The 15,296-nt window shown below is 40.2% G+C and overlaps 1 protein-coding gene across 6 annotated transcripts in view; it reads right to left on the reverse strand.

The window, feature by feature from the left end:
* Positions 1-15,296, reverse strand: part of MTRF1 (mitochondrial translation release factor 1) — a 57,046-nt gene that overhangs the window by 26,456 nt on the left and 15,294 nt on the right. For 3 of the 6 annotated variants that reach the window (XM_055541968.1, XM_055541966.1, XM_055541967.1), the window contains 4 exons: positions 10,620-11,048; positions 5,561-5,652; positions 3,720-3,801; positions 2,052-2,159 (listed from right to left, as the gene is read on the reverse strand). In XM_055541968.1, the coding sequence (XP_055397943.1) occupies positions 2,052-2,159; positions 3,720-3,801; positions 5,561-5,652; positions 10,620-11,040 (703 nt within the window). In that variant the 5' untranslated portion in view covers positions 11,041-11,048. Of the gene's footprint in view, positions 1-2,051; positions 2,160-3,719; positions 3,802-5,560; positions 5,653-10,619; positions 11,049-11,810; positions 12,011-13,657; positions 13,986-15,296 lie in introns of those variants that run through there. The other 3 variants (XM_055541964.1, XM_055541962.1, XM_055541965.1) reach the window with 3 other exon arrangements.

Here is a 15,296-nt window from a genome sequence, read left to right on the forward strand (position 1 = left end):
GGCTCACTTCCTTTGTGTCAGAATAAACTAATGGGATGTAGTGTGGACTTAAATCTAACCCCAGGACTGCCATTCCTCATTGTGTGATCTTGGATTACTTACTCTCTGAGCCTAGAGTTTCATCTGTGAAATAGGATTAACAATACCCATCTCACAGGGTTTTAAGGACCAAATGACCCACACTGCATGCCAGACACAGTTGGCAAGCAATAGCTTCTCTCATCAGTTACCAAATTTTGCCCATTCTTCCTCTGAAGGTCTCTCATATGTCTACTCCCAATTCTAACTCTTAGTCACACCTGGTTACTCTAATAACCTCTCAGCCACCTGCCTTAAATCTAGCCTCTTCAATCCATCTTTCACACTGTTGTCAAAATAATCTTAAAACTAATTTTTGGTTACCAAAGGGGAAAGAGAGGAAGAGATTTAGAAGATTTGGATTAACATACATACACTGCTGCTGCTGCTAAGTCCGTTCAGTCGTATCTAACTCTGTGCGACCCCAAGACAGCAGCCCACTAGGCTCCTCTGTCCCTGGGATTCTCCAGGCAAGAATACTGGAGTGGGTTGCCATTTCCTTCTCCAATGCATGAAAGTGAAAAGTGAAAGTGAAGTCACTCGGTCGTGCCCAAGTCTTAGCAGCCCCATGGACTGCAGCCTACCAGGCTCCTCCATCCATGGGATTTTCCAGGCAAGAGTACTGGAGTGGGTTGCCATTACTATACATAAAATGGGCTTCTCTTGTAGCTCAGCTGGTAAAGAATCTGCCTGCCATGCGGGAAACCTGGGTTTGACCCCTGGGTTGGGAAGACCCTCTGGAGAAGGGAAAGGCTACCCACCCCAGTATTCTGGCCTGGAGAATTCCATGGTCTGTATAGTCCATGAAGTCACAAAGAGTCGGACACATCTGAGTGACTTTCACTTCGTGGACATAAAAGAGAAGACCAACAAGGACCTATGGTATAGCACAGAGAATTATGTGTGTGTGTGTGTGTATGAATCACTGTGATATATATCAAAAATTGAAAAAATATTATAAACCAACTATACTTCAATAAAAAGAAGAAATAATCTTCTTACAATATATATTTATCAAATGATATTCTTATTAATAAAGTGTTCAATAGCTCCCTAATAATCAAGGCTTGTTCAGCTTTCTTGTCTGCTGAAAATCTACTCTTTCAAACCTATTTCCTCTCACTTCTCATCACAAATATCCCGATTAACTGGCTTCCCCACTTCTACACACACTGCAAGATGTTCCCCACCATCATGCCGTTGCTCAGATTACTCCTTCCCTCTGCTCTCCTGGTTTTCCTCTTTCCCGACCACTGGCTATACTTCAAATCTGTACTGAGCACACACTGCCTATGCTCGCCACTGGTTTTCATTTCCCTGGATTGGGTCACTTATGTGAATCTTCTTTCCCCACTTTGATCATTTGTGAGTTATTACTCATGGGCCCTCTGTCTACCATGGTGTATCTTTGTGTAACCAGGAAGATTAAAAAACTTCCAGATGAATTAAAAGAATGGAACAAAACAGAATTATCAGCTGTTCTAATTTAACATACTTTGAGTATTTAAAACTTTAAAGACTTGCACTAGTTTCTTATTGTTTATGTTATCTAAGTTTTTATCAGTCCAGCTTGAGTGGGAGCATCTTGAAACTAAAGATAAATGACTAACTTTTTCTGCATTCCCATAAACATCTAACACATTATAAGTACTTTAGAGTAAAAAGTTTAATACATCTTGGCTTTGTATAACAGAACAATGATTTCCCAGGCAAGGCATTTATCAACCCTCCACAGGAAAAGTTTTGCTAATTCATATATTCCTTCCTGAGAGGATACTTCTCTTTCTCCCATTCTCTTCTTCTATAGCAAGAATTCTACTATAGTAAGCCACTGTAATTCATGAGTCCATGTCACAATATTTAGTAGATACAGACCATATGTTTTAAAAAACAGGACAACATGGTTCTAATCAAAAGCAGAGAAAAAATAATTTTCAGCATCGTCTATGGACAAAATCCTCAAACACACTTACCATAATCAGCTGGTGTATAATTCAGAAGTTCAAATCTCCAGTGTTTGTAGCTTGAATAATTCTGGTACATATCAAATATTTCTCGGGTAAATTGTTGGCAGATATCACCTAAAAGAAAATAAAAAAATATTCAGTCACTATACATTTTCCAAAGAAGACATACAGATGGACAATAGGCACATGAAAAGATGTTCAACATCACTAATTATTAGAGAAACACAAATCAAAACTACAAAGGAGGTATCAATTCACACTGCTCAGAATGGCCACCATTAAAAATCTATGAATAACAAACGCTGGAGAAGGTGTGGGGAGAAAGGAACCCTCCAGCATTGTTGGTGGGAATGTAAACTGGTAGAGTCACTACGGAAAACAGTATGGAGGTTCCTTAAAAAACTAAAAATAGAGTTGCCATATGACTCTGCAATCCTACTCCTGGGCATATATCTGGAGAAAACTCTAATACAAAAAGACACATGCACCTCAGTGTTCACTGCAGCATTATTTACAATAGCCGAGACATGGAAACAACCTAAATGTCCACTGAGAGATGAATGGGTAAAGAAGGTCTGGCATCCATGTGCAATGGAACACTACTCAGCCTTGGAAAAGAGCAAAGTAACGCCATCTGCGCAGCAATATGGATGGACCTAGAGATTATCTCACAAAATGAAGTGAGTCAGAAAAGGAAGAAAGACAAATCAAATGATATCACTTCTATGTGGAATCTAAACTATGACTCAAATCAACTTATTTATGAAACAAACAACCTTATAGATACAGACATCAAATTTATGTTTACCAAAGGGGATAGGGGATGCTGCTGCTACTGCTGCTGCTAAGTTGCTTCAGTTGTGTCTGATTCTGTGCGAGTGCATAGACGGCAGCCCATGGGATTTTCCAGGCAAGAGTACTGGAGTGGGTTGCCATTGCCTTCTCCAATGCATGGAAGTGAAAAGTGAAAGTGAAGTCACTCAGTCGTGTATAACTCTAGCAACCCCATGGACTGCAGCCCACTAGGCTCCTCTGTCCATGGGATTTTCCAGGCAAGAGTACTGGAGTGGGTTGCCACTGCCTTCTCCAATGCATGGAAGTGAAAAGTGAAAGTGAAGTCGCTCAGTCATGTCCGACTCTTCACGACTCCATGGACTGCAGCCTACCAGGCTCCTCCGTCCATGGGATTTTCCAGGCAAGAGTACTGGAGTGGGGTGCCATTGCCTTCTCCAGGATAGGGAATGAGGAGGGATAAATGAGCAGTCTGGGATTAGCAGATATATAATACTATATACATAATAGATCAACAACAACGTTCTACTGTATAGCACACTAGAATTGAATATATTCAATATCCTATAATAAACCAAATTAAAAAAAATATGAAAAAGAATATATATATAGGTGTAACTGAATCACTATATGCTAGAAACTAAGACAACACTATAAATCAACTATACTTAAATAAAAAAAAAAAATTCTGCTTTTTCTAGGAGAAGAAATTCCAGGAAATTTTAGGAAAGTCCTCCTTAAGTATTGATACAAGGCCCCTTAGGAGTTGAGAAGTAACTGCTTCCAAAGGGAAACACATTTAACAAACTTTTATAGTGTGTCAAATCAAGGTAACCTTTAAGTATTTTTTAAGAGCATTTACAATAAAATTATTTTATTGACCTCCAGTCGTTCTTCCAGATGTCACTTCTAAAATAACATCATTTTTGTCATATTTCTCCTTTGGCAGTAGACTCTGGAAAAGCTGAAAAGGGGGAAAAATCAGTATTAGTGTGTATAGTTTCCATGGTATGCTGTTATTACTTGAACTTAGATAAGAGATTCCCAAATATTAATAAAATCAGTAATTAATAAAATCATAGATCATCCCAAAAGAGGTCTGGCTTTAATAAGCAGACCTAATTAGGCCTAAGATAAGCAATCAGTTTATGTTAAACAATGAAGTTACTTGTTGGGATAGTTTCTACAATGCTATCAGATTATCTCAATTTTCTAAAATGCAGAAGTTCAGATCAAAGTCCAGTGTTCCACTCAGTTTTCTTCAGATTCTGCTTCTAGTAGTCCTGAACAGTAGCTTCTTTCATGTAATGAAAGAAAGCTTTCAAAGTCTTCATTTGGAGAAAATGAGGACTTTTTATATATGATTACATGTTCTCTCCCGCAATAAATGCCAGTGCCTGGCCATGCCCTGTCTTCTCAGCAGAGTTGCTGTTTAAAGAGTAGATTGAGGACTCCCAAGATAAGGCTCAAATATTTTTTCAGTGTAATAAGAAAAAGAGGGACTTTCTGATAAAGAAAGTAACCAATTTCCCTCTTAGGAAGAAAACGGAAGCAGTTTTCTTTTTATTATTACTAAAAGGTCTTTCAAATCAAACTGAAATTACCCATGTATCATGGACTCTTCCTACTGACAGTTTTTGAAACAGTCCATCTCTGCTAGAAATGATATGGCCTGATGGAGAGAATATTAGACTAGGAGTCAGACGTCTGACTTCTGTTTTTGACTAGCTGTTTACATCAGGGATAAAAAATATTGATACCTCCACCACATCCTCCTCAACCCCTCAAAAAGCCCCTCCAGAGATTATTATCATACTAAGTGAAGTAAGCCAGACAGAGAAAGACAAATATCATACACTGTTGCTTATCTGTGGAATCTTAAAAAAAAAAAAAGGATACAAATGAACTTATTTACAAAACAGAAATAGATGCACAGACATAGAAAACAAACAGGGTCATCAAAGGGAAAAGGGGGAGGGATAAATTAAGAGTTTGGGATTAACATATACAAATATATACTGCTATATATAAAATAAACAACAAGGACCTACTGTATAGAACAGGGAATTATACTGAAAATTTTGTAATAACCTATAATGAAAAAGAAGCTGAGAAAGAAGATATATGTGTGTGTGTGTATACGTAACAGAATAACTGTACTGTACACCTGAAACTAACACAACATTGTAAATCAACTGTACTTCAATTAAAAACAAAAGCCCGTCTACTGGGTTCCCAGAGTAGGGAAAACTGAAGGTAGGGGGATGGCAGACATGGCAAAAGGGAACATAAGATGCAGTGGTGGATCTTCCTTTTCTTTTAGACAATCCATCCGCTGAGCTAGAAGGGGCTAAAGACTTACATTAACCCATTGTCTCTACAGTCTTGGATTCGTTCCATATTTAACCTAAGCAGCATGAGCTGCTCCCTTTTTCTAAGACTTAAAAACCCTGGACTCCTCCCCTTGTTGAAGTAGATTCAGCTTTGGAATACTTTTGTCTGGAGGCAGGGGGCTTGTTCTTTTCTTTGCCATCACAATCTCTTCACCTCAATCTCATTCTGTCGTAAATTACAGCACTAAACCCAACATTATCAATCATTCTAAGAGAAAACTTAATAAAACTCGTGTTCAGAAAGTACTTTAAGCACCAAAACATAATTGAGCAAGAACAGTATTCCTTTATATTCACAGTATCAGGTTTAGTTTACCTCTTAAAACATACCTCACTGTATAACATGTTGATTTTCTGAGCAATGGTTTGCCTCTCTTCCAATGCAAGTTCTTGTAGCTGTTTTTCATCTTGTTTATTTAGACCTACAAACCATCAATAGTAAAAACGTTTAAATACTCACCAAGAAACTCTTAAATAGCTACCTAACCTCAATCTACTAAATTTTATGTTGTGAAGGCAAGGGATTATAAAAAAGAACTATTACAACAATAGTTAGAGAATATCAATTAAGTATTTGCTGCTGCTGCTGCTGCTAAGTCGCTTCAGTCATGTCCAATTCTGTGCAACCCCATAGACGGCAGTCCACCAGGCTCCCCCGTACATGGAATCCTCCAGGCAAAAGCACTGGAGCGGGTTGTCATTTCCTTCTCCAATGCATGAAAGTGAAAAGTGAAAGTGAAGTCGCTTAGTCATGTCCAACTCCTAGTGACCCCATGGACTGCAGCCTACCAGGCTCCTCTGTCCATGGGATTTTCCAGGCAAGAGTACTGGAGTGAGGTGCCATTGCCTTATGCTAAGTATGTCCAAAAAACTTGTGTGAAAATAAGTATAATCTTGCTCCAAAGAGCTGGTGATATGAATGTCTATAAGTAACTATAAAAATCAGTGATGACATCTTCCTGACCCAAATAAGCTAAGTTTTAGAGTAAACTGGGGTGACTACTTGTCTAAAGGTGGCAGTCATTGGTTAGCACACTGAGTAATCTAGCATGGCTAGAACCTCCATAAATTTTGAGCACTCTTAAAAATGCTCATCCTTAGTAAACATTTTTTTAAAACACCACATGGGTCAAAAACCCACACATCTTGGCAACCTCTGCTTTATGGAAAGAGTGGTTCTTTTCACATTTCAAAGCCAAAAATTAAATCCTGGAACTCTCACAAAACAAGCTGTCAATGAGATAGTGGCCAAACAGGTTGAATCCTATAACCTTTGACCCCATTGCTTTAGATGCCTAGAGACTCCATTTGTCAGTGGTGATGTGTGCTAAATGAGGTAGACATTTTTGATACTTAATAATTAAAAAATTAGAAATGAAGACTCATAAAAGAGAGAAGGCTCTTTAAAATCCTTCTCTAGTCATGGAAGTCATCGGGGTCTGGTGGAATTCTATGCGTCATTCCATCTTTCAACATTTAACACTGGCTCTAGTTGCTGGAGACCCAAGGATGAATAAAACATGGTTCAGGCCTCAAGGGGCTCAGTCTGCTGGCAAAGATGGACACATTCACCTGGTTACGATAGGTAGTAAAAGTAGTGCCACTGAGGCCTAAAGGGTGGTCTAACCCAGACTTTGACCCTTAAGGAAGATTCCTAAATAAGGTGCGAATCTCTTCCTTGTGTGTGTGTGTGATCTTAGCTCCCTGACCAGGGATCAAACCCGCACTGCCTACACTGGAGGGTGACGTCTCAACCCCTGGAGCACCAGGGAAGTCCCTGACCTCAATTTCTAACTATAAATGGCCTGTTGCAGAATTGTACTATCACTGCTGGCCTCGCCTTGTGCACGTAAGCCTCAGACGGCAGCCAGGCTGCCATGACTCAATGTGTTGAGTCATGTGTCGGCTGAGTCAAACACCTCAATGTGTTGGCTGGGTCAAAGGTATACCAGAAACACCTGCTGATTTGCAATCATTCCTTGCTGGACTGTAAAATCCAACCTAATTCAATTTCACCAGATTCAATTCAATGTGACTGGTGCTGCAGGAAATAAAAATAAGACACAGGCCCTGTACTTGAGGCTCAGGGAAAGGGACTGAAGTTAAGACAGTTACATAAGAGATTAGAATACAAAACAGAGAAAGGTAATCATACTTGTTTTACAGAGGGGAGTGAAGCCAAAGTATGATATTCAAGCCATACTTTGTAAGAGGACTGAATTTCAAGAAGATGAAATTGGTGGGTTAAGAACATGAGCAAAGACATGGGATGGTCTGAGTATATTCAGGAAATGGCAAATTGGTCTATTTTGGTTGGAAAATAGAACATGCAAAGGGAAATAAGACTACACAGAGAGGTGGGAGTCACTCTGCAGGGACTCTTAAATGCCAAGCCAAACAATCTGTATTTACAGGCAATGGGATTTACTGAAAATTAACAGTAGGAAAGTAGTATAGTTAAGGTTGTACTTAAGCTGGGAACCTCTCATAGCTCAATTGGGAAAGAATCCGCCTGCAATGCAGGAGACCCTGGTTTGATTCCTGGATCAGGCAGATATGCTGGAGAAGGGATACGCTACCCTTCTTGGGCTTCCCTTGTGGCTCAGCTGGTAAAGAATCTGCCTTCAATGTGGGAGACCTGGGTTCGATCCCTGGGTTGGGAAGATCCCCTGGAGAAGGAAAAGGCTACCCACTCCACTATTCTGGCCTGGAGAATTCCATGGACTGCATAGTCCATGGGGTCACTAAGAGTTGGACACGACTGAGCACTCACTCACTAGGCTGGAAAAGCTTGGAGATGAGACTACAAGTTAGGAATTTATTGTAAACATCTTTGATGAGCTATAACAAAGATATAAAGTAGTGGAAAGGATAGGAGAAGACTCATGCAAGATATATTACAGACGTAGACTGTATATTTGACTTCGAATCCTTGGGCAGTGAATAAGAGTAGCAGCTGTGCAATCTCATTGATTGGGTTCAAATCCCTGCTGCTCTCTGGACCAGCTAAGTGACCTTTGGCACTTTAACCTCTCGGTTTCATTTATAAAGTGGGAATATTAATAAAAATTCCTACCTCATAAGGTCATTGTGAGCATTCAAATGAGATTAATATTTGCAAAATACTTAGCTTAATGCCTGGCACATAATAAGACTTAGTAAATGTAGCTATTATCACTATTATTATAAAATAGCAGAATTGTAGTAGAAACTTTAGAAGCAATCTACTATTTGAATCTACTAATATTGCATGACACAAACATGGCTGACAGAGTTTGTGTCAGTTTAATTTGGAAAACATTTAGTAAGCTCCTATTATGTGCAATAGGGTTCGATCCCTGAGTTGGGAAGATTCCCTGGAGAGGGAATGGCAACCCACTCCAGTATTCTTGCCTGGAAAATTCCATGGACAGAGGAGCCTGGTGGGCTACAGTCCATGGGGTTGCAAAGAGTCGGACACGACTGAGTGACTAACATGCATAATATGTGCAAGCAACTTTCCCAAATAATTACAAATTTGAGAGGAATTATGCAAAAGAGTAAAAAATAATACTCATTAAAAGAGGTGAGAAGGGCTTCCCTGGTGGTCCAGTGGTTAAGAATCCGCCTTGCAATGCAGGAGGCACGGGTTAATCCCTGGTCTGGGAAGATCCCACACGCTGCGGGGCAACTAAGCTTGTGCACAACCACTGAAGCCCACAAGCCCTAGGGCTTGTGCTCCACAAAAAGAGAAGCCACTGCAATGAGAAGCCCGCGCACCGCAACTAGAGAGTAGTCCCGGAACTAGAGAAAGACTGCACACGGCAAGAAACACCCAGTGCAGCCAACAATAAAATAAATACATAAAAAAATGATGATACGCAGAATAAAGCTTGACACACAGATGATACACAGGATGATACACAGAATAAAGCTTATAAATTAAACTAAAAGCTAATAGCAAAGTAAGTCTTAAATCCCAGGTTAATCCATTACACTTGTTTCTCAACTTCTATATATTTTGGAAACTGTTTATAAAAGAAAAATGTTAAGACAATAATATTAAGAGATACTAAAATTGAAAATTAACACCTCTCACATTATGTATGTAAAATTAACTCAAATAGATCAATGACCTAAATATAAGGGCTAAAAATATAAAACTCTTGGAATAAAACACAGATCTGAATCTTCGTTACTGTGGGTTTCTTAGATATGGCTCCAAAACACAAACAAGAGGAAAAAAAAAGATAAACCTCATCAAAATTAAAAATGGTAGTGCTTCAAGGGACAACCCACAAAATGGAAGAAAAATTTTGCAAATAATATTTCTGATACGGAACTTGTATCTGTAACATAAAGAACTCGTACAACTCAATAATAAAAAAGACAACTCAATTAAAAAATGGGCAAAGGATTTAAACAGTCATTTATCCAAAGGTGACATACAATAGGCACATTCATCAGAGAAATGAAAGTCAAAATCACAGTAAGATACCATTTCACACACTAGGATGGCTAGAATCACAAAGGTGGATCCACAAAGGTTGGAGAGGATGTGGAGAAACCAGAACTCTCATACATGGGAGATGGAATGTAAAATGGTGCAGCCTCTTAGGAAAACCTGTCAGGCAGCTCCTCAAGAGATTAAACATGGAGTTACCATATAGCAATATATGTCCACACAAAAACCTATACACAAGTATTTGTAACAGCATTGTTCATAATAACCAAAAAGTGGAAACAACTCAATAACCAACAACTGATGAATGGATATAAATAAAATGTGAGGTATCTATACAATGGGACATAATTCATCAATAAAAAGAAATGAAGCTCAGAGACATGCTACAACGAAATTGAACCTTAAACATATCCTAAGTGAAAGAAGCCAATCTTAGCTTATGAAGGAAGCTAACATATTGGATGATTCCATTTATATAAAATGCCTGAAGTAAGTAACTGGATAGAGACAGAAAGTAAGGCTGGTAGGGATGGCAGGATTGGGATGAGATGGCTAAAGGGTGCAGGGTTTCCTCCAAGGGTGATGAAACAATGCCCGTACTACATGAGCCCTCTGATGGGGTAGGAATTGTATTTTTGTGTCCATGGTATGTAGCATCCAGGATAGTGCTCAACAAAGATCTAATCAAGAAATTAAAGCTTCTGAAAAGGTCAGTATTCAGTCTCCCAAACCTTAACAGCATCTTGGCGAGGACCATGAGGACCTCAGTCTCATAGTAGGAGTTACTCTTTAGAAGCTGTCAGACACCCAGACTTACAGTACAGAGTCCTGTCCTTTCCAATTGTAGGGCTTTATTACTCGTCGGTTTTTTAAGAGCTCGAGTTCAATATAGCTTTAACTTAGAGAATCAATCCTGTACTTGTACACACACACATCTTTACCTACTTTTACACATTGATTCTAATTCTTCAATAGCTTGTTCAGCCTCCTGAATTTCTTTGTAAATGACCGCAAGCGGGGCCAGCTCAGCATGCCGTCGAGTCAAGGACCTCCGGTCCCCTTCACTGGCAGAGATGTGATGCAAACAATGATCAAGCGTTTGGTACTCCTTATTCAGGTCCTCCATGTATTTTTGTAGTGCTTTATGCTTCCAGAGCATGCTGGTATCTTGATGACAGTATCTCCTGGAGCAATTCTTATTTAACAGACGATGGACAACATGATTCCTGTTTCGCCTAAAGACCCACAGCCTTGTGTCAAGAGGGATCTGTGTAAGCTGATGAGAATGGCGACAGACGTGACACTGGAGGTGACCATTAAGAGACAGATGTCTAAAAAGCCAAGCAAATAGGTGACGACGATTCATCTCAGCGTCTGAAACAAAATAAGCACAAGTTGAAAAATATCAACTCCACAGAAAGAAAAACTGGAAGGAACCTCAAGCAATCTAGCTCAGTTCACTGCCTCAGCCAGCTCCACACACAGTCCCCAAATTCAATAACCCACAAAGGAAAATGATTCTTCAAATCTCTGAATCAAACAAAATAAATGAAGACAGCACTGTTTTCCACCCACTCACCATATATAATTAACTAAGGCAAATGAGTAAGAGTATAATGAATAAATATATCAATAGAATAGGTTGTATCACCTATTACTTATAACATATCCAGAATCTAAAATTGAGTCTGTGAATAAGCACAAGTACAAAATAACCATGCAAGCTTAGGTGTCTCACATATTAACAGATTTCTAAATTTGAAGGAAATACTATTTCCTTGTCTAATACTTTAATTTTAGGTACCCAGATGCCCAAGAAGTCAGGTAACTTAATCATGATTATTCATTGTACCCGTTTCAGGCAGAGTTGAATGCAAGTTGCCTGTTTAGAGCTCAGTGTTTTTCATTCCCAACTATGCAATCTCTCTTCAAAGATGCTTCCCTTTTAGCTGAGATTCAAAGGATAAAAACTTTACGTATTAATAGTAAAAATGGAGAAATTTGGCTTAAAAAAAAAGACAATGAAGCTAATTATACTAAATGAAAAAAGCAGACTCAAAAACAATATATTATCAATTAGGTTTTCAAATTTTCTACAGTATACGGAATACATGGATTATGGGGACATTTACTCACTTTTCACTTTCAAGCATTGGAGAGGGAAATGGCAACCCACTCCAGTATTCTTGCCTGGAGAATCCCAGGGACAGAGGAGCCTGGTGGGCTGCCGTCTATGGGGTTGCATAGAGTTGGACACAACTGAAGTGACTTAGCAGTAGCAGCAGCAGCAGCAACCCCTCATAATTGAGGACAATTTTTATTTTGAAAAAAGAAAACTAGATAAAAATACACACCAAAATGTTAATACTATGGTCTCTAGTTGTGAGATTATGGATACTTTTTCTTTTCCCCCTACTTTTTAGTGTTTTCTGAATTTCCTATACATACAGCACATAGTATTTTTACAATCAAGGAAAAAATTACTTAAAAAATTACAAGTTAGGTGAATTTGGCTGTGTCCAATAACTATCTGTTCTCCTTCCCTCTAACAGAGATAACCAAAAGAGCTAACAAATGTACACATTTGTGATTACTGAATAAGAAAGGGAGAAGATAAAATGTTCTAAGAAAAATACTTTGCCCCTACAATCCTGAGGTTCAAAATTGAAGTAAGGGTCAAAACTGATCAGAATCAACCTTTATTATCTCCAGTGTTCCTACTATGCTAGGTGTATTAATATATTAGTTCAGTTGATCATTGCAGGTCAGCTAACTTGGATATCATTATTTCCTAAGAAATAGAATGGTCTCTAATATATTCAAAATTTGCAGGGTTCTGTTAACAAAATGTAACTTAATCACACTCTAAAGAGGGTACCAGTGTCCAGTAGCCACAAATGCTAGTCCTCCAGCAGGAGTTACTACTCCTCTTCACATTGAGACAGGCTAGGGGCTGGGACCTGGGACCCCGTTGGTGCAGGGCTACCATGTTTGCACCTGGACAAACATCTCCAGGAGCAACAAAACACAAAGAAACTATAAGGGACTTAACTGCGTGCATGTGCAGTTGGGGCAAATTCTGGACACCTAGATACAAAGAGACCAAAAAGCCCACCTGCCACCTCCCAAGAGCCTGAAGAGCTGGGAGTACAAGCATGGTCCTGAGCATGACCCCTCAAAGGGAGGGACGAACCACCTAATCTACACGAACAAGCTCGCCTCTCTCTCCACACCCCCAGCCAAGTGAGCAAGCAAGCAAACTTGTTCTGGCTCACCCCTGCTGTAGCAGGGGCCTGAATAAAGCCTTGTTTCAATATCCTGACTAGCCTCTGAACACTTTCTAGTGATTAAGGAGGCCAAGAACCCTGATGGGTAGCAATATCTAGTCTCCATCACAGGCGTGTCCATTTGAAAAAGGACAGAGAAAAAAAAGGCAAAAAAGATTTTTGTTGAAACACTTTTAGCTAGAGTTCCTTTTTAGGAACAGTTAGTAGAAAGGGGAGGACAGAGGATGAAATGGCTGGATGGCATCATCGACTCAGTGGACAGGAGTCGGGGCAAACTCCCAGAGATAGTGAAGGGCAGGGAAGCCTGGTGAAGAGTCGGATACCATTGAGCGGCTGAACAAGTAAAGTACCTCTCTAGGTCATGAACTTCAATGTTAAGTAAACCCTCTAGGGTTATCTATACTTGAGAATTTCAAGTCTTCTCCTTCACCCCTCACCCCCTCGCCCCCATACACGCAGTTAACAAGATTAATCTGAAATTCTAGGAACTCTCAGCCTCCGCAAATCAGAAGCGACACTAAGCCCGCACGAGGGTATCACGTGTAAACTACACTGAGTTACTCTGTATCAAGAATGATCCCACAGGGAGGCACCAGGGGGAAAAAAACCTAGAGAAAGAAAATAGACTTTTAAGATCAGAAAAGAGACATGAACTGCGAGTACTTAAAAAAAATTAAGGACACTAGGTTTCCTTACTGAAGTCGGAACCTTCTGTGATCCACTACATTTCAGCCCATCGGTCACCGGATCCCTTTCACCTCCGGGTTCACCTAGTCTGGGTTAGAGCCCGACCCCGCCTCCTCGGGCGTCGCCACTCCTCTGCGGCAGAGGAGTTCTTGAGTGTGCGCAACATAAGCTAACAGAGGAAACAAGAGAGAAAACGATACAGCAAGAAAACGTCCCCCGAGACGGCTGTTGGCTTGCTCATCTGGAGTCAGAACCCAAAGTGTGGACTGCCGGGGAAGGGAGAGGGGACGGGCAACGCGGGCTTGCGTGTTGAATGAACCACGACTACTCCCGGGAGCGCCGGCCCGGGAGTCCTGGGAGTTGTAGTTTATGTCGGACAGGCGCTCCGCTCACAACCCCCTAGGCCGAAGCTGCAGCTTCGGTTTTCCCAGTTTCAGGCAAGCTCGAGAGAGAAGTTCTCTACAGTTCTGATTAAGAGCTCAAGATACACAAAAATTTCCTTACATGTGGAGCCACTAGAGCAGGGATTCCTGATTTTTTTTTTTTATAAATGAGAATTCCAAAGTTTACAGGATTCTGAACGTTAATAGCTGTACTTCTCAGCTTTCCTTGCCTGAGAAAATACCTAATGGCTAGTTGAGACTGTAAATGTGTATCTTTAAAAAAATCATAGCAGTGCTCAGACAGCGAGTTGTGTTCCACTCTTTGTGACCCCCATGGACTACAGGCCTCCAGACTCCCATGTCCATGGGATTCTCCAGGCAACAGTACTGGAGTGGGTTGTCATTTCTTCCTCCAGGAGTCTTCCCTACCCTGGTCGAGCCCTGGTCTCCCACATTGCAGGCCGATTCTTTACCACTAGCACTACCTGCTGCTGCTACTGCTGCTAAGTCGCCTGAGTCGTGTCGGACTCAGTGCGACCCCATAGACGGCAACCCACCAGGCCCCACCGTCCCTGGGATTCTCCAGGCAAGAACACTGGAGTGGTTTGCCATTTCCTCCTCCAATGCAAGAAAGTGAAAAGTGAAAGTGAAGTCGCCCAGTCGTGTCTGACTCTTAGCGACCCCACGGACTGCAGCCTACCAGGCCCATGGGATTTTCCAGGCAAGAGTACTGGAGTGGGTTGCCATTGCCTTCTCCGAGCACTACCTGGGAAGCCCTAAAAGTCACAAGGAGGATCCAAAATATGGGAGACCATATATAGCCACAAGTTAGTGACTTTATATCTGTTGTATATGCATAAACAGAATTTGGGGGCTCAATTTAGGTTTGTAAACCATTAATTAAGTAAAACATTAAAAAACATAAGTAATAATTCCAGCAAAATGCAAATATATTGCCTTACTTTAAATATTCAAGTAGGATATTTATGTTGCAGATCACATTTACAAGTCATTTGAACTCTGTGCCTCAGTATTTCTTCCTGAAAAGCAGAGGCAACAAGAATTCCATATTACCGACTTCACAGGATATTTTCTTAGGTTATGAACATAAATATAAAAAGGGGAATTAGGCATAAACATAAATATCTAGCACTTATTGCCTATATCAAGGTATCCACGTCTACCAACTACATATTGGATACTATTCTAAATGGCTTAAGCCTTTTAATTAATTTAATCCTTACAACAACCCTAAAATAACCCAT

The sequence above is a fragment of the Bubalus kerabau genome, chromosome 12 (assembly GCF_029407905.1).
Source record: "Bubalus kerabau isolate K-KA32 ecotype Philippines breed swamp buffalo chromosome 12, PCC_UOA_SB_1v2, whole genome shotgun sequence".
Taxonomy (NCBI): Eukaryota; Metazoa; Chordata; class Mammalia; order Artiodactyla; family Bovidae; genus Bubalus; species Bubalus kerabau.